Source organism: Sarcophilus harrisii, chromosome 5, assembly GCF_902635505.1.
Source record: "Sarcophilus harrisii chromosome 5, mSarHar1.11, whole genome shotgun sequence".
Classification (NCBI taxonomy): Eukaryota; Metazoa; Chordata; class Mammalia; order Dasyuromorphia; family Dasyuridae; genus Sarcophilus; species Sarcophilus harrisii.
The window spans coordinates 13,829,658-13,849,560 of NC_045430.1; the positions used below are offsets into that span (position 1 = coordinate 13,829,658).

The 19,903-nt window shown below is 48.4% G+C and overlaps 1 protein-coding gene across 1 annotated transcript; it reads right to left on the bottom strand.

The window, feature by feature from the left end:
- Nucleotides 1-693: 693 nt before the first annotated feature.
- CDC42EP1 (CDC42 effector protein 1) lies at nucleotides 694-12,030 on the bottom strand. Its single transcript, XM_031940970.1, has 3 exons — nucleotides 11,699-12,030; nucleotides 6,745-7,543; nucleotides 694-2,338 (listed from the first exon to the last, which is right to left on the bottom strand). The coding sequence occupies exons 2-3, from the start codon at nucleotides 7,202-7,204 to the stop codon at nucleotides 1,677-1,679; spliced, it is 1,122 nt and encodes a 373-aa protein (XP_031796830.1). The 5' UTR covers nucleotides 7,205-7,543; nucleotides 11,699-12,030; the 3' UTR covers nucleotides 694-1,676.
- Nucleotides 12,031-19,903: the final 7,873 nt, after the last annotated feature.

The window sequence follows — 19,903 nt, forward strand, 5'->3', positions numbered from 1 at the left end:
AGAGGAGCCTTAGGACAGGGAATGCAGGAGCTTTCGAATTCCTACCTAGAATGACAAATCTGGAAAAGATCTTAGAAGGTGAGCTATAGACTAATAGGATGCTTTGAACTCATCTAGAACAGCTTCCTCGTGAGCACAAGTGACCAAAAAGGTGAAATATCCAGGTCTGGAGCCAGATGTAGAACCAAAGCCCTCCTGAGGCCTCCATTGCTCCGATTAAGGGATCAGAAGGAAAGGGGGGGAAGCTCAAGACCTGGTTTTGAGCGAGTGACTTCATCACTTCTCTGGGCCTCAGTTTCCTGCTTTGTAGAAAGGACAACTCCCTCCTGTCTCCCAGGGAGCTTTGTAAGCCTTGAAGTTCTCCAGTAATGTGAGCCGCTGTTATTTCTGGCAGCACCCTGTGCCAGGCACCTGGGGGCAGGCAGGGGAGGGTCTAAGCCCCATGTTCCGGGAAAGGGAGATAAGGCTCGCTCTCCCATCTCCCGCACACAGGCACACACCTGCACCTTTATCGGCTGGAACATTCCAGCCTTGTTATTCATTACCTATCCGCTCCCCCTGCCCCCAACACCCACACCTGGGGAGGCCTCTTCCTCTGGGCACCTGGAGCCCCTGCCCCCATGACATCCACCCACAAGTCGGGGCTGAGAATGGATGTCCCACCATTCAGACAAGACGCAGACAAGAAAAAAAGACAGTTTTCCGGCATCATCTTGAGGGACATTTGTGTATACATATAAAAAAAATCAAAACAAAAAACCCAACTTTTTTAATCAGACTGGACAGATCTCTGGATGTCCAGAAGGCCAAGGGCAGGCATTCCTCCCGGCTGAGGTCATGGGGACCTTTGGTTATGGCTTCTAGAACATGGGAGGGGGTGCCGGTGTCGGACGGGATTCAGGAGAGGGTCCATCATCCCAGGGGCAAGAGAGCCCACTCCGGTGCCCAGCAGGGATTCCTGCTGGGAGGCAGGAGGCACCCACCGACATGAGGGAGGCCCCCTCCCACAGCCTGGAATGGACCCCCCGGGGCTGGCCTGCAAAGTGCTGGTGGTGAAGACAATGGGCTCCTGTGCTATCCTCCCCTTCCTCCTCCCCATCACAAAGGCTCCACTGTATGGCCCCAGCTGGGCTGTGGGTGTGGCAAGGGGGGGGCAGCTGGGCATCTGGTGCCCAAGGCTGGCGGGGATCAGGGCGGGCTGTCGGGCACTCTGGGTAGCTGGTTCCCAGAACAAATCCCTCTCAGCTGTTCCTCTTTCAGCACCCACCTAGCTGACCCTATTTGGGAAGCCTCATCTGACCATTGAAGGGAGGAGGGTGTGGGGGGGGGGGAGCCTGCCCTGCTCCCCATCGTCGTCAGGGTGGGGAGAGTGGAATGGGTTGGGAGGGTGGGGCTGCCCCCCCACTCCCCTGACTGGTTTGGCTTAGGGAGGATGAGTGGGACAAGGCCTGGGGATGAGTGGGGGGATACTGGAAGCATTGCCAGTTCCTTTCTCATCCCTCCCCCTCTCTCCATTTCCTTCCAGCTCCTGGCTTTGCTGCTTGTCCTGTTGGCTCAAGCAGATCACTCCCCTCTACCCCAAATCCTCTGCCCTCCGAGGTGGGGTGGGAAAGGGGGGACTTCAATGGAGGTGCTGGGCTTGAGGGCCTCATGACTTGGACCCAGGAGGGCCACCCTCACATGTTCACCTCATCATCCTCATCGGTGAACTGGAATGAGGATGCCTGGACTGTGCTTGGGACCGAGATCCTCCTGGGCTCCCTCTCTGAGCCGCTCCTTGTCCAGCAAGGGGAGACCCCCAGGCCCTCATCCTGGCTCTCCCACGAGGCCCGACTTTGAGGCAGCACTCCCGCTAGCTCTTGCCGGGCGGTGGCCTCGCTATAGTGGGGCCTAGGACCCCAGCTGCCCACCCAGTGTCCCCTGGCTGGGTTCAGACTGACGGCTGCCCTCAGCTTCTCGGCCGGCTTCTCCCCGGTGGGGCCCTTTGACACCGACACCCCGTTGGGGCAGTGTCCTTGAGGTCGGGGCTCTGGGGCCGGGGGCTGAGGCTCTGCCGGCGGGGCCGGCCCCGACTCTTTCCCAGGCACCTCGGACAGGCTCATGGCGCTGAGGAGCTCGCTGAGGAGGGAGGGACCCAGGTCTAAGCGGAAGGAGAGCATGGAGTCAGAGCGATGGAGTTTGGGTTCCGAATCGGAGCGGAGCAGCTCGGGTTCCGAATCGGATTGAGGCAGGGAGTTGGAGCGAGGCAGGTCGGACTCTGAAGGGAAGGAGCTGTCCTTGTCCAGGGGCCTTTCGGGGGACAAAAGGCGGGGGATGGTGCAGAATCCAGAATCCAGGCCTGGAAGGGAGAGACGAGACAGGCTCCGCGTGAGCTCCCGGGGCCGCTCCGGTCCATCACCCTCCGCCCAGCCCCGCGCCCTCCTCTCCGTGGCTGCCGTCTCTCCCGATGCGATCCTGCACACCCGAAGAGCAGGCAGCCACTAATAGCACAGACTCATAGTAGGGGTATGACTGGATTCCACGACCCAGATTCAGAGCTAGGACTGAGCCATCTGGAGAGAGGTAGAGGGGACCTAGAACCCGTGAAGCATCTTAGAAGTCCGATTTAGAATGGGGATTAAAAATGACTCCTTCAGGTAAGGAAGCAAAAGTACTGGCAGCTAAGTGGTACAGTGGATCGAGCGAGAGCCCTGAAGTCAGGAGGACCTGAGTTCAAATCTGCCCTCAGATTTAGAATGGGGATTAACACTTTCTAGCTGTGTGACCCTGGGCAAGTCACTTACTCCCCATTGCCTCAGAAAAAGAAAAAAAAAGATGGTGGTGGGGTTTGTTGTATTTGATCCTACGTGGCTGTGCCCTTGGGGGCTTTCTTAGGAAAGCCTTTCTTTCTCCAATATATCTCCATTTCTATCGATAAGAAACAGAGGAAGCCAGGGTGAGGTGACTTGCCCAACTACTAAGTGCCTGAGGCTGGACCCTGTGCTCCAAGCATTGTACCACCCAGCTGCCCCATAATGAAATACAGTAATTCTCCTCTGAAGTCCTTTCCAGACTAGGAAGAGCCCCTAGGAAAAATGGAAGGGACTAAGAGATTCTTTACTTAAAGGATTAAGGGTGATAACCATAATCTTGCCTTCCAGGCTGGAATGGGGCGATTGATCCAGCTAGGGCAGAAGCAATTCTGCCTGCCCCCTGCCCGGAAGCGATTGGCAGACTGACACTCTTCTTTCTCCTTAGAGAAAGGATCAGGCTGTCAGTGGAAGGACAAAGGTCCCTTTGTTTACCTAGAGGAGAGGTGGATTGGGACAGTGACCCGATTGCTCAATTCTGGACTGATAATAACCCAAACTGCATTTTGAGATCTCTTTGCCTTGGTCAAGATCCCCACAAAAGTTAGCTAGAGTCTTCAGTGGATTAGAGACGTGGTGGATGGCGGGAGAAGAGGGAGGATTTTGACTCTTTTAAAGCTAGAAGTAGTTTGGATAATGTCGAAATAATCTGGGTGCCTGCAAAGACAGGGTAGGATCTGAATCTAGGTCCCCTGACACTGCCTTCCACTGAGCCTGCAAGTAAGAGAAATAATCCCTTGGGCTTTTCAGCCTCCACTGGAGCTCCCTCCCATACTCCTTCACTGTGTGGGCAAGAGTCCCCATCTAAGTAGTCCAGCCAGCGATGGATGTTGGAAAGGTCAGAGGGCTGATCCTGGTCACCAGGGAAGGTGTCCCTTCAATTGTTTGGGTGGAGAAAGCCAGGCTTTGTGCCCTGCCTGTGTGGGTGGCAGAAATTCCCCGTTAGAGTGGGACTAGGGCTGGACTAGAAGTCACAAGAAGAAACCGGTTTGAATGAATGAAAAAAACTTGATGAAGGACTCACTGTGGGCAGGAGCCCAAGTATCTATTTTCTAATTGTTTGACCTGGGATCTTTCTGAGCCTCAGTCTGCCTACCTGTTAAAATGGGGATAGGGAAAACTCTTTGTGAACCTCAAAATCTTAGAAATATTATTATTATAGATATAGATTATTATATAGATATATATTATATAATTATATATAATATATATTATATAGATTATAGAAATATTATTATATTATTATCACTCACACCACTGAATTCAGAGTTCTTTGGAAATTACTGACATTAGGGTCAGGCGGGGCAGCTGGGTGGTGCTCTGGAGCACATCACTCCAGGCCTGGAGTCAGGAAAATCTCAGTTCAAATGTAGCCTCTGATACTTGCTATCTGTGATTCTGCGCAAGTCATTCCACCCTGTTTGCCTCAGTTTCCTCATCTGAAAAATGAACTGGAGAAGGAAATGACAAACCACTCCAGTGGGATCATGACTAAAAACAAGTGTCCCCTGAACAGTCTGCAAATACAATTCCTGCCCTCCAGGTCATAGTCCCAGGGGGCACACAGACAGGGGACACCGAAGCTAATCAGAGCCCTGGAGGTTCAGAGGCCTGAGGAAAAGGCTCTTGTGGAAGGTGGGCCTTTACTGAGACTCAGGAGGAGGCCAAGGAAGCCAGAGGGAAAGATGGAAGAGAGACAGAGGTCCTGACATGAGGCAAAGCCAGAGTAAAGGAAGCATGGAGTCTGGAGATGAAGTACTTAATCTCATCTAATACCCCCAGAGAGGCAGCTGGACCTTCCATTTGGAGCCACATTTTATAAATAAATGAACTAAAACTGGGGAAGTAAATAATTCTTCTCAGATCACATAATTATTAAGGAGAGAACATAACTTGAACCAAGGACTCCATGTCTCCTAGTCTAGTGCTTCCGACTCACTTTATTTTTAGACTCCATCTGTGATTCCTAGTGAGGAAATTCTCTCTCTGCTAATGAAGAGTCAGTTATCTCCTGGACACTAAGATGAGTGACTTGGTCAGAGTCATACAACCAGGAAGAGTCAGAATCGGGACTCAAGCCCATAACTTCCTAACTCAAGAGGCTGATCATCCACTCTTAATATTATGTTGCCGTCATTTCCCATATATATGGAACAGGTCAGAGATGATGATGATGAAGAATTATGGAGACTGAATGTAAATCAACACATGCCATGTTCACTTTTTCCCCCTTTCTCTTCTGTTTTTTTTTTTTCTTGTGGTTTTTCCTTTTTGTTCTGATTTTTCTTTCCCAATATGGTTCATAAAGAAATGTGTATTTAGAAAAAAATAATGTACATGATAATAATGTACATACTAATTTACCAGTAAAAACAAAACTATAAAAAGGGTGGTAAAAAGAACTGACATTTATAGAGTATCTTAAGAGCTGTAAAGTCACCTATAAAATGAGACTAGAGTAAAGGTTCTCTCTAAGACCTTTGTGGACTGCAAATTCTAGGTACCCAGATTATTTTGATATTATTCTCTATCCAAACCACCATTGTACACATACACACACACACACACACACACACACACACTTTTCTTATTTGATCTTCCCAACAACCCTGAGAGGGAGGTGTTATTATTATGTCCATTTTTGTTGTTGTTGTTGTTATTACTCAATTATTTTAGTCATATCTGGCTCTTTGTGCCCCCATTTGGAATTTTCTTGGCAAAGATGCTGGAGTATTTTGCCATTTCCTTCTCTGGCTCATTTACAGATGAAGAAACTGAGGCAAACAGGGTGAAGTGACTTGTATAGGATCACACAGCTAAGTCTGCCTAAGTCTGCATTTGAACTTATATCTTCCTTACTCCAAGAGCAGCTAGGTGGCAAAGTGGATAGTGTTAAGCTTGGAGCCTCCCTGAGTTCAAATGGATTTCAAATGAGTCTGGATTGGAACTCGGGACTTAATTGACTCTGGGCCAATGCTCTATGGGTCCTATCTGCTTATAGACCAGACTAATGATCTACACATTCAATATTCACTCAATAAGTCTTCTTTAGGCACCTACTATGTGAGAGGAACTAGAGATACAAAATCAAAAAGATGATGCCCTGCCCTCACAGAACTTTTATTTATTATTAATTATTTTATAATAATTTATATTATATATTATAATAATTTATTACTATTAAATAAATATTATTATCTGATTATTTAGAAAACAGAAAAAAAGGACTGATGGTTACTTGAGGTCACCGGGACCATGTCTTACCCCCGTTGGATTGAATTGAATCCATCTAATTCAACTGGGAGCGACTCTCTACCAATGGAGAAAACAGGGACCACTGTCCTTGGTTAGGTCAGGTCATCAAACTTAGATCCCAAGGTCTCTCTGCCTGGTACTTGGTAAAGACCAGGGCTCTAGAGGAAGGGAACCTGGGTATAAATCATGCTTACTACCCCTGTACCTGTGAGTCTTTGGACAAGTACCTCACCCTGCCAGGTCTCAGTTTTCTCATCTGTAAAATAGGGGCGGGAAAAGGGGGCTGGACTAAAAATACTTTCCAGTTATGGAGGAATGAGCCCAATTTCAGTGGGTTTATGATTTTTTTTGGCCACAAGATGGCAGCATGGCTCCATGACTGTCTCCAGACCAGGCAAGCCCCTGATTGTCCAGCCCCCTCCTAGGAAAGAACAAAGTCTGAATTTGAACCCAAGACCCAGGTCTTGGGTCTCCAAAACCTTTAGCATCATTGTCTGCTCTCCCCAAACTGAACAAGCATCTATTAAGCCCATCTGGTGGGCCAGGCACCGAGCCTCAGAGGGGTTCGAGGAGCTGCAATGAGAGATGGGGCCGTTGAGGGGCCGGAGAAGGGATGGGGTGGATGCGGAGATTCCCTTACCGTAGCCATGGTGCCCATCAGGGGATCCCCGGGGGCTGTCTCGGAAGCTCAGCTTGCTCACCACCATGCTGTCATAACCCGCCTGGTGGAGCTGGGGCAAGGACACAGCGTTCTTGATTATGGGCGAGATGGCGGGCGGGTCGGGAGAGGCCGCCGAAGAGCTGAAGCCCCGGGAAGGAAGCCCCCCGCGCCGCACCTGCTGCAGGGTCCGGAGCAGGAAGCTTCTGGGGGAGCGCCCGCCGCCCCGGCCCACCCCGCCGTGGTTGCTGAGGAAGGACGTGTCCCCGAAGACGTCCCCGCCTCGGCCCACGTGCATGGTGTGGCGGAAGTCTCCCAGGGGTGGGCTGATCATGTCTGTGGTCAGCTCGGCTTTCATGGGTCTCCTTTTCCTGTGGGAGCCGGACATCCAGCCGAGGGTTGGCCCGGCTGCCTTGGGCTGCTCAACCCTCCTCATGTCCATGCTAACCTTTTCTTGGAGGGCGATGGACGGTCAAGGGGCGAGAAGACCCCCTTCCTCCCACCGACCTCAGCTTTTCCGGGCCAGGGGCTGTCCTGGAGCGTTGGGGGAAGGGAGCGGTCAGTCCCCTTTTCTTGTTCCTTGGCCTTCTCTTAGGGGCCAGGTGCCGCCCTGGAGGGTGTGGCTTGTGGGGGAGCCATGGCCTTGGAAGGCCTCGGGATGCCGCTCTCCCGGATGTAGCTGGAGCAGGTCTGACTGGGGGATTAGCGGCCTAGTCTGCCAGCTCCTTTCTTCCTGGGGGGTTGGCTTGGGACAAGCTGGCCAGTTCCAGTGGGTGGAGACCTGAAGGAGGACAGAGTGGAAAGAGAAGAGACAAGGCTCAGTCATGGACAGAAAGGGAGCTCAACACTCATCCACTTGCCTCGGGTCACCTAGCTGGTGAGAACAGGGAATGGGAGAGCTGGGAGGGGCCTCAGAACAGGGAACCACCAGGTGTGAGAACCCAGGCTCTTGGACTCTAAAGGTCCCGAGTCCTAAGGGTAGGTGACTCATCTCTTAGAGTTTCTATCAAATGGAAATATTGACAGCACCCACCTCCCCTAGTTTTAAGGAGGCAGTGAACTCGTCTATCTGCAACACCAGAAAATGTTAGTTTTTTAAATCCCAAGATTATGGATTTAGGGCTAGAAGAGATCTCATGGATCCTCAACCCCAATCTCCACCTCCCTCCAATTTTATAAATGGGGAAACTGAGGCAGAGGGCCCTTGGAAGTCCTCTTACTCAGTCGTTTCACAGATGAGGCAACTGAGATCAGAGAACACCGATATTTGCCCATGTAGGCAACAGGGAGGAAACAAAGGCAGAATTTGATTCCAGGTCCTGACTCTGAAGTCAGCTCTGTTTCTACTGTTACCTCACTGCTTGTTTCCAATCCCCCATTTCATGGTGGATCTCCATGTCGTTACCTCATCGTTTCATAGATGAGGCAACTATATCCAGAGAACATCAGTATTTGCCCATGTAGGGAAAAGGGAGGACTTGATTCCAGATCCTGACTCTGAAGTTTTTGTTGTTTCCAATCCCCCTTTCATGGTGGATCTCCCTGAAGTCAACCAGCCATCTATGGGTCATTTCCTGAAGTGGGAAGAGCCCTCAGCCTCTGAAGTCAGGACATTTGAGGCAGTGAGATGGTAGAATGAGATGGTGGAATGGATAGAGTGATGGGCTTGGGGGATCAAGAAGCCTTGAGTTGGAGTCTGACCTTGTGTGACCGTGAGCAAGTCATTTGAAAAACTATTTGCCTCAGTTTCCCCATCCATAAAATAGAGATGATTATACCTCCCAAGCTCATTATAATGTGCATATTGCATAACACATAGTCAGTGCTTTATAAGACTCTTTTTGACTTTGGCAAGTAATTAATTTCTCAATATCTCAGTGTCCCAGGCAGCCCTCTAAGACTTTCCTTCCTAAAGATCCTTCTGTGTGGCCAGCTCCCTTCCTCTCCAGCTATACATGCCCCAGTTCTTCCTTTAGGAGTTCTTGTGGTCCAGTGGTTAGAGAGCCTGTCTCAGAATATGCCTCTGACACACAGGATCATTGATGGGGAGCTTAGCCCACTACTTCCGGAATTTGAGTCCAGGATGAGTCATTCTAAACCTCAGTTTCCTCATCTGTCAAATGACAGGGTTAGAATGGGTGAGATCATAATGACCTGGGCAGTCATTATGTAAGTTGCCAAGCAGGAGATGGTCTTTGTTTTCTCCCTGGGGAGTTCCTTATTCAAATGAAGCCTCCAAATTCTTCAGTTCACAGCGACCTCCTTTGAATTCCCACAATCCTTTCTGCCACTTTCTGATGGAGTGACCTCTGATAAAATCACCTCAAATCTAGACTCCCATGTCATCTGTAGAATGGGGATAATCAGCTCTGCCCTGCCCAAAGACCTAATGAGATAACTGGTGGGAAAGTGCCTTAAGTATATACCTAAGAGGGGTTATTATTTTCTCTTATTTGCCTAAAGGGTCGTCTCCCCTGAGAGGCAGAAGGAATAAGAGGAGAGACTGAACCTGGTTTCAAATCCTGCATTTCTAAGTGACCAGCCATGTAACTCTGGGCAATCTCTGCCTCAGTTTCCTCATTTGCAAAATGGACACGAGAATCCTGGCACAGGATTATTATGAGAAGTGCTTTGTAATTCTTCAGTTCAGGAGCAGCAGTGACTTTAAGTAATTTACAACCTCCCTGAACCTAAGTTAATCCAATACCTAGCACACAGTAGGCTCTTCGGAAATGTTTGTTAAATCGTATTGAATTGGTTTTCTCTTTTGTTTATTCAAAAAAAAAAAAAAAAAAAAAAAAAGGTGGCGATGGAGTGATTGCCAAGGAAACTAGTTATAAAGATGAAGATCTTTTTAAAAAGTCACCCGACCCAGGTTAATTTAGAACCTTGAACTAGGGGGGATTCTTCCAGATTTCAATCCCAAGTTAGAACCCCAGGCCGCCAGCAGGGGGGGCCTGTGCCACGCCGAGCTGGGGGCTCCAAGCTAGTCGGGCTTGGGCAGCGGGACCCACTACAAGGGGAAGAGTCCAAGCGGGTCTTCAGGACTGCCTGGGATCCTCGGACCGAGAGCTAGAAGGGTCCATGGGAAATCACTTACAGAGGAAGCAACGGAGGCTCAGAGAGGGCGGCGGTTTGCCCAGGCTTACCCAGCGCCGAGAGCCGGGCGAATGCATCCACGCCTGCTCTGCCTGGGCGCTGTCCCGGCCGTGTATGGGTCAAGCCGCCGCCCGGGCGCCACGTGTCCTTCGGGCCGCGGGCCGAGAGGGCACATAGCCTGGAGACGGCTCCGGCCCCCAGCGCTAGTCGGGCAGGGCTCGAGAGCGCGGTGCCAGGGTGCCAGGGAGCGCGAGGGCTCCGCGGGCGGATTAGGGAGGGGGGGCGGGGAGAGGGCAGTTAGGGCAGGGCAGCCCTCCCTCCTACACCCCTCTGCTCCACCCCCACGCACACAGGCCTAATGGGCAAGCCCTAGGGAGGTCTGGAGAGTGCCCCCCGGAGTCCCGAAGGGTAGGGGGTGAAAGAGGCGTCCTTCCTCGCCCTTTCATATTTCTGGATGTAAACCCAGCGAGGCAGGTAATGCAAAGACTATTCCCGCCTTCCTCCCCAGCCTTCCACCCCGCCATTTCCATATGGGGAAACTGAGGTTCAGAGATGCTTGCCAAAGCAAATATGTCTCAGAGCTGGAACTCGAACCCGGGCCTTCTGATAGCACCTCCTGATCTCTAGCTCCCGCACCGGGACTTTTCGGAAGACTTTAAACTTTTTGCCTTGTCTGTCGGAGACCCCCCCTTCCCTCCCCAGTTAGGACTGAAGCAAGCGTCGATGGTGCCCCAAGCTCAGAGCTCCCAGACATCCCTAACTGTATCTGAGCAGCTACAAGAACCTCACCGACATCTGGAATTAACTCTTCCATCTCCAGCTCGGCTGGCCCTCCCTCCCCAGCCTGCCTTTCCTTCCCCTTCCCTTCCCTTTCCTTCCCTTCCCTTCCCGTCCCCGTCCGGTCCAGTCCCGTGCAGTCCCGTCCCACCCTTTCTCTTTTCCTGTCACCTTGAGCAAAGAAGCCTTCTCCCCTCCCCCTGCCCCTTACCCCTATTCCCTCCTCCCCTCTCCGCCCGACAATTCCTTCCCAGCTTGTCCAGGAAAAGGGTCCTCTATCCAGCTGTAGGCCGGGGAGTGGGCAGGGAAGGGGAGAGGGGTCCCCAACAAGGGGACCCTCTTGTGTGTTAGGAGATGGAATAAATTCAGGGGAGTGTAGAATTAGGGAGATCCCCACCAGAGATGGGGGGACAGGACTGGACGGGAGATGACTTCATCGGCTTTCCCCAAATCCGGTGGCGGCTAGTCGGGACCGGGAGTCGGCGGGGAGGGAGAGAGGAGAACTAAGGGGGGGGGGGGGGAGTCTCAGGGCTGGCCTCTAAATTTGTGTGTGTTCCCCCCCCCCGGCTTTCTTTTCCGCTCTCAGGGCCGACTCTAAGAATGGGGGTGTGGGGGTGTTGCCCGCCGCCGACTCCTAGTAGCAGGCAGAAAGTCTTCGAACAACACTTTCCTCTCCCCCGCCTTCCCACACCGCCCCCCCCCCACCCCCGCAGCGACTCCCTTTCCTGTCTGAGACGCAGGAATGAGGAGCGGGGGGTGGTGGGGAGCAGCCTCCAGCCTCTTCCCTGTGCCCAGCTCTCCGTGGCTCCCCCTTTCTCTTCTCTCTTACGTCTGTTCTTCCCGCTAATTCACTCGCCTTTCCACCCCTTTACCCAGAGTAACTCCCCCCCCCCCCAAATTTTCTGCCTCTCCCAGGCAGCTCCCACAAACGCTGCTGGAGCACAGTGCCTCCCCCCGGAGCGCCCGGCCCAGTGCCGGCCAGCCTCCCCATGTGGGCACGCTGACCCCCACTTAGACGGCTGCCCCTCTTCCGTGCCCCCGCGGCAACGTGCACGTTTACCTCCGTCCCCGTCTCGGGCTTTCTTTCTCTCGGTTTGTTTTCCCGGCAGAAAAGGAAAAGAAACTTTGGAGCGGCTGCAGTTTCTTTCCCTCCCCAGCGAGTCTCGGCCGCCCTGCCCCCGGGCACTCCAGGCAGATGCAGGCAGGATTGGGGGTGGGGTGGGGCGGGCGGGGCGGGGGATACTAAAAGCTCCTTCCTCCCCGGCTGGTTGGGCCGCTCCGTTCCTGTGGCAGTGCCCAGCCCTCCCGCGGCCGGCCGTCCGTCCGTCCGTCCGGGACAGTCCCCCGGCCACCCGGAGTTCTGGCTTTCAAACCAGAGGGGAGGGAGAGAAGGAGGGCGCAGGAGGGAAAGGGGGAGGGGGGCGTGGAGGGCAGGGCGGGATCTCTGCCGCTAGTGGCCAATGCCTTCCGAGGAACTGAGACAGCAAGAATTTGCTTGGGCCGTCCGGGGGAGGGGAATTCGGGCCTTTACTCTCCGTCCGTCTTCTCCTTTCTCCAAATACACATACAGACGTGCCTCCCTTTCTGCTAGCGACATCCCTTTCTCGGCCTCAGTTTCCTCATCTGTAAAATGGCTAGGGGCTTGCACACTGACCTCTGTTATCTATTCCCACTCTAAAAATATAATTCTCCGATCCCGTGGTACAGACGGTAGTGGCCGGGTGGCAGCAAGCGGGCCTGGGGTGGCCACCTCTCATTTACCAGCACCCTGACGTGGAACCCCTACTCCCCTGACACTTCTTTTGGGTAGAAGTCCCCCCCCCCTCCCTATTCCCCTTTCCTCCTCGGTCACAGAGAAGGCGATGTGGGACCTGAGTGGATCTTGGAATCAGGAACGAGAATCCGGTCTTAGCCACTTCCTTAAGGCTGCTCCCCTTTCTGAAGCTCAGTGGTCCTTTCTGTAAAATTAGAGGCTCAGACTATTCCAGGTCTAAGATCCATGATCCTGTTGAGCAATGATTCTGTCATCTGGAAAACTTGGAAGAGGGATCAAGTGTGTGTGTGTGTGTAGAACTGGGGACAGATTTAGAGTGACTCCATCCCTCCTGTTAGCACCGGGGGCCCCTAGGATGGAAGTGGCTGGGTGGGAGAGAGCTGCAGGGAAATGGGGAGGAGTAGGGGTACAAAAGGAGGAAGGATCTTGTGACTTCTATTCAGGAGTTGTAGAGGAGCTCAGATAAAGTGTGTGTGTGTGTGTGTGTGTGTGTGTGTGTGTGTGTGTGTGTATATAGAGAGAGAAATACATATACACAATGCATAAATATGTATGTATCCATATACATTAACATGTACATATCTATCACTTTGCAAACTGCAGATAGCCAAATAAATATGAAAGATCACACACACACCCATTTCCTCTCCCAGGAAACTTAAGTTCCCCAAGGTTTTTGCCCGTCAGAGATCAGGACACAGAAAGGTTAAAACCTAAGGGCTTGGTCTCAGGTCCTGGCAGTAAAGGTAGCCAACAAGACAGGACAGTGGGGGAATCGAGGCTGGGGCTTGTCCTGGGGAATCACCCTTTAGATCGTTGAGGATTCAAGGCTGACTTTTCTGTACTTAATTAGAGAACCCTCACCCTCTCACCGTGAAAATAGTCTCTTTTCTCAGGGCCTGGAGCTGCAGCCGGGCTGGCCTGAGTTTGCTTCTAAGATGTGTGTCTTCTCTGGACTCAGTTTCTTGCTTTTTAAGCTGAGATTAGATGAGATGCTCTCTAAGGATGCTTTCTGTTTTAGATCAATGACCCTGTTATTTCCACCCAGCACTTAGGAGGAGCTCAAGTGGCCAAGTTTAAAGTGCTTGTTGTACTAAGCCAAGAGCTGGGGGCCAAGTCAATACCTATTGATTGGGAATGGTTAAGCAAATTGTGGGACATGTGTGTCATGGAATATTACTGCACCAGAAGGAAGCAAGAAGATGAAGAACAGAGAGAAGCAGGGTAAGATGGAGCAGAGGGAGGGAGGGAAGGAGGAGGAAACACCAGAGGACATCCTTCTCTCAGCCTTCTTTGCAGAAGTGAGGGATTCTGGATGTAGAGCACTGAATGTATCTTAGGACTGTGGGGGCCTCTGGGGGAGGAGCACTGAATATACCATATGAGTGGGGTAACTTTTCAGATTTTTTTTCTTTTATTATAAAGAATGGTCATAACATGTATATGTATATATAGAGTATATTTAACTTATATTTTAACATATTTAACTGTATTGGTCAACCTGCCATTTGGGGGGAAGGAGGGAAAAAGTTGGAACAAAAGGTTTTGCAACTGCCAATGCTGAAAAATTACCCATGCATAACTCTTGTAAATAAAGAGCAATAATAATAATAATAATAATAATAATAATAAAAGAATGGCCATGGTTGGGGAAGGGGGGAGACACGATGAAGTTGATGGCTCCCTGCTCCCTACTCACCCTTAGTTCCATCCATTCATTTTTCTTTCCTTGATCCAGAACATATTCTTGCCAATTGCTTTGCTACCTGAACCAGAGATCATGCCTTCAGGTTTTAATTCCTTTACCTCTTGAACTCCCTGATGTTGCAAATCATGACTGTCCTACTCACCATTTCATGTGGGCACTGCTCCCCTATTCATACTGGCTTCTCTTATTAAAATATAACACTTTCAAGAAAAGAATTTTTTCTTTTTCTTTTTTCTTTTCCTTTCCTTCCTTCCTTCCTTCCTTCCTTCCTTCCTTCCTTCCTTCCTTCCTTCCTTCCTTCCCCTTCTCTCTCTTCTCTTCTTTTTTCTCCTCCTCCTCCTTCTCCTCTTCTTCCTTCTCTTCTCTCTCTCTCTCTCTCTCTCTCTCTCTCTCTCTCTCTCTCTCTCTCTCTCTGTTTTTATTTCTCTGCCTCTCTCATCCTCAGTGTTTGTCAGTATTTGTGGTAGACACATAAAAATGCTTATGGGATGGCATCTATATATATACTTTTACTTTAGTTTTTCTCTCTTAGTTTTTTTTTTTCTTCTGTAGGAGGTAGAAAGGAATATGGCAGGTCCAACCTGTCTTACTAATGATCCTCTTCCAAACAATCTAATTGAATAGAGTTAGAATAAGAACCGACCAGCTAGATCGTCAGCACATCCTTGCCAGCAGTCTGGGTGCAACCCAAGGGTTAAATGTGAGCTGCACAGTCATTATCCCTGGACTGCAGAATGCAGAACGAATCCCTTCCAGATGGGGGCAGGGGGAGATTACCTTGGGATAAGGGCTGCCTGTGCTCCCACTTCCACCATCCCTTTCCTCTCCAAAGAAAGAGCGGCCTTCCTTCAGACTATGGCCATTGACTTCCCTGGCTAGCTGGCCTCCATGTCTCCGCCCAGGTGGATTCAAAGTAGGGAATATATGGGAGGGATTTGAGGCTCAGGGAATGGACATGGGGGCTGGAGATGGGACTGTTCAACTCCTCAGTGGTAGTGTTGAACTCTTCACTCTGATGGCCACCCATGAGGAAATTCAGGTCTAATTAAAACTAGAGTGCTGTTCATCTCTTCCACTTTTGCCCCTTCCCTTTACTGTAGCGTTTGTTATTTCTACTTTCCATTGGTCTGTCAGCTCACCTGGTGGCAGGTGCCTCTATCTCTCTGCCTGTCTATACCTATTTCTCAGATTATGCAATTGGCTGTCTAGCTTTCTGTTCACCAGCCTGTCTGTCCATCCACCAGCCTGTCCATCCATCCACTTACACTCACATGTATTCCTAGGCATTAAGTTGCTCTTGGATTTGGTCAACCTGTCGGTCCAGCCCTTGGTCTCCCTGCCTGTAAAAACTTCTTGTCTCTGGCCAGTGATAGTCAACAGAAGCCATTGTCAGGATGCCTGCCCTCGCCCCATCCTACCCACGTGAAGTCAGCTGCTGGGCTGCTCAGGCCCTCCCTACTCTGGAAACAGTTGGGAAAGGGAAGTAGGAGAGAGAGAGGGAAGGGAGGAGCAGAATTTTTGTTGCCTAGAAAATCACAGAAGGACATGGGATACTGGGAACACTTCCCCTCTGCTACACTCCACCTCTTGTCCTCAGTCTTGTCTCTTTTTACAATGGTCACAGCCCTTAGACTCTATAATTACATCACTGAACAGGTTGGATTGCCCAGGCTTTAGGTCACCTCCCAACTCTGACACCCCAAATTCTAAGGCCCCTCCCAGCTCTGACATTCTTTTGTTCTAAGCACCCTCCCAGCTCTGACATTCCATGTTCTAGGTTTTCTCCTAGCTCTAGCATCCCTGGTTCTAAGCTTCTTCCCAGCTTTGACAGTACATATTCTCTGACATTCTTTGTTCTAAGCTCCCTCTCAGTGCTGAAATTTCTTGTTCTAAAATCCCCCCAGCTCTAACATCCTATGTTCTAGGTTTCCTCCTAGCTTTGACATTCCCTGTTCTAAGCTCCCTCCCAGCTTTGACAGTCCATGTTCTAAGCTCCCTTCCAGTTCTGGCATTCCCTGTCCTAAAGTTCTTCCCAGCCCTGACATTCCCAGTACTATTCAGCTCTGACATTTTTTTCCAGCTCCAATATTCTATATTCTAACTTCCTTTCCAGCTCTGATATTATTTGCTTTAAGACTTCTTTCACCTCTGACATCACCTATTTTAAGATCTCTCCCAACTCTCACATTATTTCTGTAAAAATCCTGATATTCAGAACTTGGACATTCTATGCTCCCCTTGCTCTTACAGATTGTTTTCTAAGGTCCCTCTCAGGACTGACATCCTTTGTTCTAAGGTGGCCCCTCCCAGGCGTGACAGTCCATTCTCCAAGGCCAGTTATAGCTCTAACATTCGATGGTTGTATTCAAGGCTTTTGTTTTCTATCCCGGCTGCTATTGTTCCATAATTTGGTATTGCTTCCTGTCTCTGCCATCACATTGTTCAATTCTCCCGGGGCAGGATGGGATCTTCTTCTACTCCCAGGGGATGCTCAGTAAATGGCTGATAGATTTTTTTATTATGATTATTATTTTGTGGGACAGAGCAGGGGGAGTACCCATGCCCCTCTTTGCCTGTGGAGGTTTGCTATATTGATTTAGTTTTTACCTGAGCTGTGCAGTCCTGGTGGGAAAGATGCTAAACCTTGAAAAATGGAACATTTATCCTTTTTTTGAGGGGGGGAAGCAGGAAGAGGTGTGGTTAGGAGGAGAGGACATTGGAATATTCTCTGTTTAGAAGCCTGCTTTGAGAAAAGCTGGTGAAGAAATTATCATGAGAAGCTACATCTAGAGCTGAAAGGGCCCTCAAAGACTATTTAGACCTTCCTCCTCATTTTATAATCTAGGAAACAGGTTCAGAGAAATAATTTGCCCAAGATCACACAAATAGCATCAGAACTAGAGGATTTGAACCTCGGGCCTTTGAATACAGAGCCAACACTCTTGAAATATTGAAATATGAAATATTGACTATCTCCTCTGAAGGTGTGGGAATTCTATATATAGTTTTGATTGATTTTTGAAGGACTTAGTAAACAATTCCTTGTGATGGAGAGGTGAGCCTGGAATGCTTTCCCACAATTCTTTGTGTATCCAAATCCCTTTTGCTGTCAAGGACTTGCCTAAATCCTTTCCCTTCCTGTGGTGAAACAGAACAAGGACTGAATAGGATTCTGAGGTCCAAACTAGCTTTCCATGCTTATTAAATGTAGTCCATGCTAAAAACCATTACATTGAATTCCCAATCCCTATATTTATGCACACCTGCATTTTTGATTTCCTTCACAAGCTAATTGTACAATATTTCAGAGTCTGATTCTTTTTCTACAGCAAAATAACGTTTTGGTCAGGTATACTTATTGTGTATCTAATTTATATTTTAATATATTTAACATCTACTGGTCATCCTGCCATCTAGGGGAGGGGGTGGGGGGGGGTAAGAGGTGGAAAATTGGAACAAGAGGTTTGGCAATTGTTAATGCTGTAAAGTTACCCATACATATAACCTGTAAATAAAAGGCTATTAAATAATAAAAAAAAAAAATGTAGTCCATGATTTAACCCCAGCGGACTACTAGCTATTTCTCATTTATAATATTCCATCTCCCACTTCCCTGCCTTTGCCTACGCTATGCCCCATACTGGAATGCACTCCTTTCTTACCATTAACTCTTAGAATTCTTTTTTTAAAAAAGACTCATTGTGGGTGATATTTCTACATGAAACCATTCTTATTCTTTTTTTTTACTTCTAATTCTGTGCCCACCCTCCCCATTTATATTGATTTTGTTTCTCCCCGAATAGAAGGTAAGATTCTCTAGGGCAAAGATAATTTCTTTTCTGTCTTTCTTTGTATTTGTGGGGCTAGAACAGGACCTTATACTTAGTTGCTGCTTAATGAGGGCTTATTACAGTGCCTGGCACAATGTTGTTTTCCAGTCATTTCTGTGGATTAGATTCTTTGTGACCCCATTTGGGGTTTTCTGGGCAAAGATATTGGAATGGTTTACAGTTTCCTTTCTGAGCTCATTTGACAGATAAGGAAGTTGAGGCAAACAGGGTAAAGTGACTTGCCCAGGATCACACAGCTAGGAAGTATCCGAAGGCAGATTGGAACTTAGGAAGATGACTCTTCCTGTCTCTAGGCCCTGTGTTCTATCCATCGTACTACCCAACTGCCCACCTAACACATAGTAGGTGCTTAATAAATATTTATTGACTGAGTGTTGATTGATTGACTGGCTTTGAGTCTCAGCTCTGCTACTTACCAGCAGTGTGATCTCAGTAAATCACAACTGATAAATTATGTGTGATAAATTGAACCTTAGTTGTTTTCTTTTAAACTTTTTATCTATAAATTGGTTATAATAACAACTGGAGATTTTCCATCTTGGTTTTGTTTTGAGAGCCAGTAAGATAATATACATAAAATACATATCAGACATTATTATACCAAAAAGGACTCACTCATCGCCTGCTATGTGCAAGGTCCTATTCTAGAGAATAGAGGTGACTCCCCTTTCCCTTATTCCCAACCACTCCATAAGCCTATCTTTGGTACATTGGTTTTCTATCTCTCCTGAGAATCAGTGAAGACATTTTGCCAAACACACCCTTTTTTCTTGGATGAACTAAAGAAAAGGTGTCCAGAATTAGGATCAAGAGCTTTCTGGAGGCCAGACCTGAGCTAATAAAAGCAGGAAGGCAAATATGTAGCACAATCAAATGTACTTAATACAATCAATACTATAAATACTTAAAAGATTTTTTGTATTTACTACTACTATTAATGATAACTAACCGTTATATTATTCTCTAAATTTTGCAAAGTGCTTTACATGATAAAGCATTTTGTGTGATCCTCACAATAACCTTGGGTAGTAAGTACTACTATTATCCCCATTTTACAGATGAGGAAATTGAGCCAATCAGGGGTAAAGCAATTTAACCATTCAGCTAGGAAATTTCTGAAGCTGGATTTGAATTCAGGTCTTCCAAGTCCAGCACTCTTATTGACTGTACCAATTACCTACCCACGTCTTCCCCAAATTCTCTAAAACCAACTGGTTTATCATTTTTTTTCATAAAGCATTAACATTCTAGTGTATTCTTATATCATATTACCACATCATTTCCCGATTGATGGGCCCTGTCTTAATTTCTAGTACATCAAAATGAACTGCCACAAATATTATTTTATTATTTTTCTTCTTTATTTGAATTCTGAGAGTATAAGCCAAGATATTATTCAATCAAAGAATATATATAATTAGTGACTTTTTGGACATAGAGGCAAACAGAGATAGTGAAAATTTGGTTCTGTACCATCACAATGAAATGAATAATGCAATAAAGCAAATTATAAGAATTCTTGGTCTTCCAGTGCATATAAAAATGATGCTTATGTTATATTGTAGTCTATTAAGAGTGCAAAAATATTGTCTTAAAAATGTATATGCCTCGATTTTAAAAAAAATATTGCTAAAAAAAAGCTACCATAAGCTGAACTTTTAGCAAGTTATAATCTTTTTTGGTGTTGGAGGGTCTTTTGCTTCGATGGCTGCTGACCAACAGGGTAATAATTGCTGAAGGCTGGGGTGAACATAGCAATTTCTTTCTTTCTTTCTTCCCAGAGGTAATTGGGGTTACAGGTCTTGCCCCCTTGCCCAGGGTCACCCAGCTAGGAAGTGTTAAGTGTTTGAAGTCAAATTTGAACTCAGGTTCTCCTGACTTCAGGGCTGGTGCTCTATCCACTGCACCACTCAGCTGCCCTGCAATTTCTTA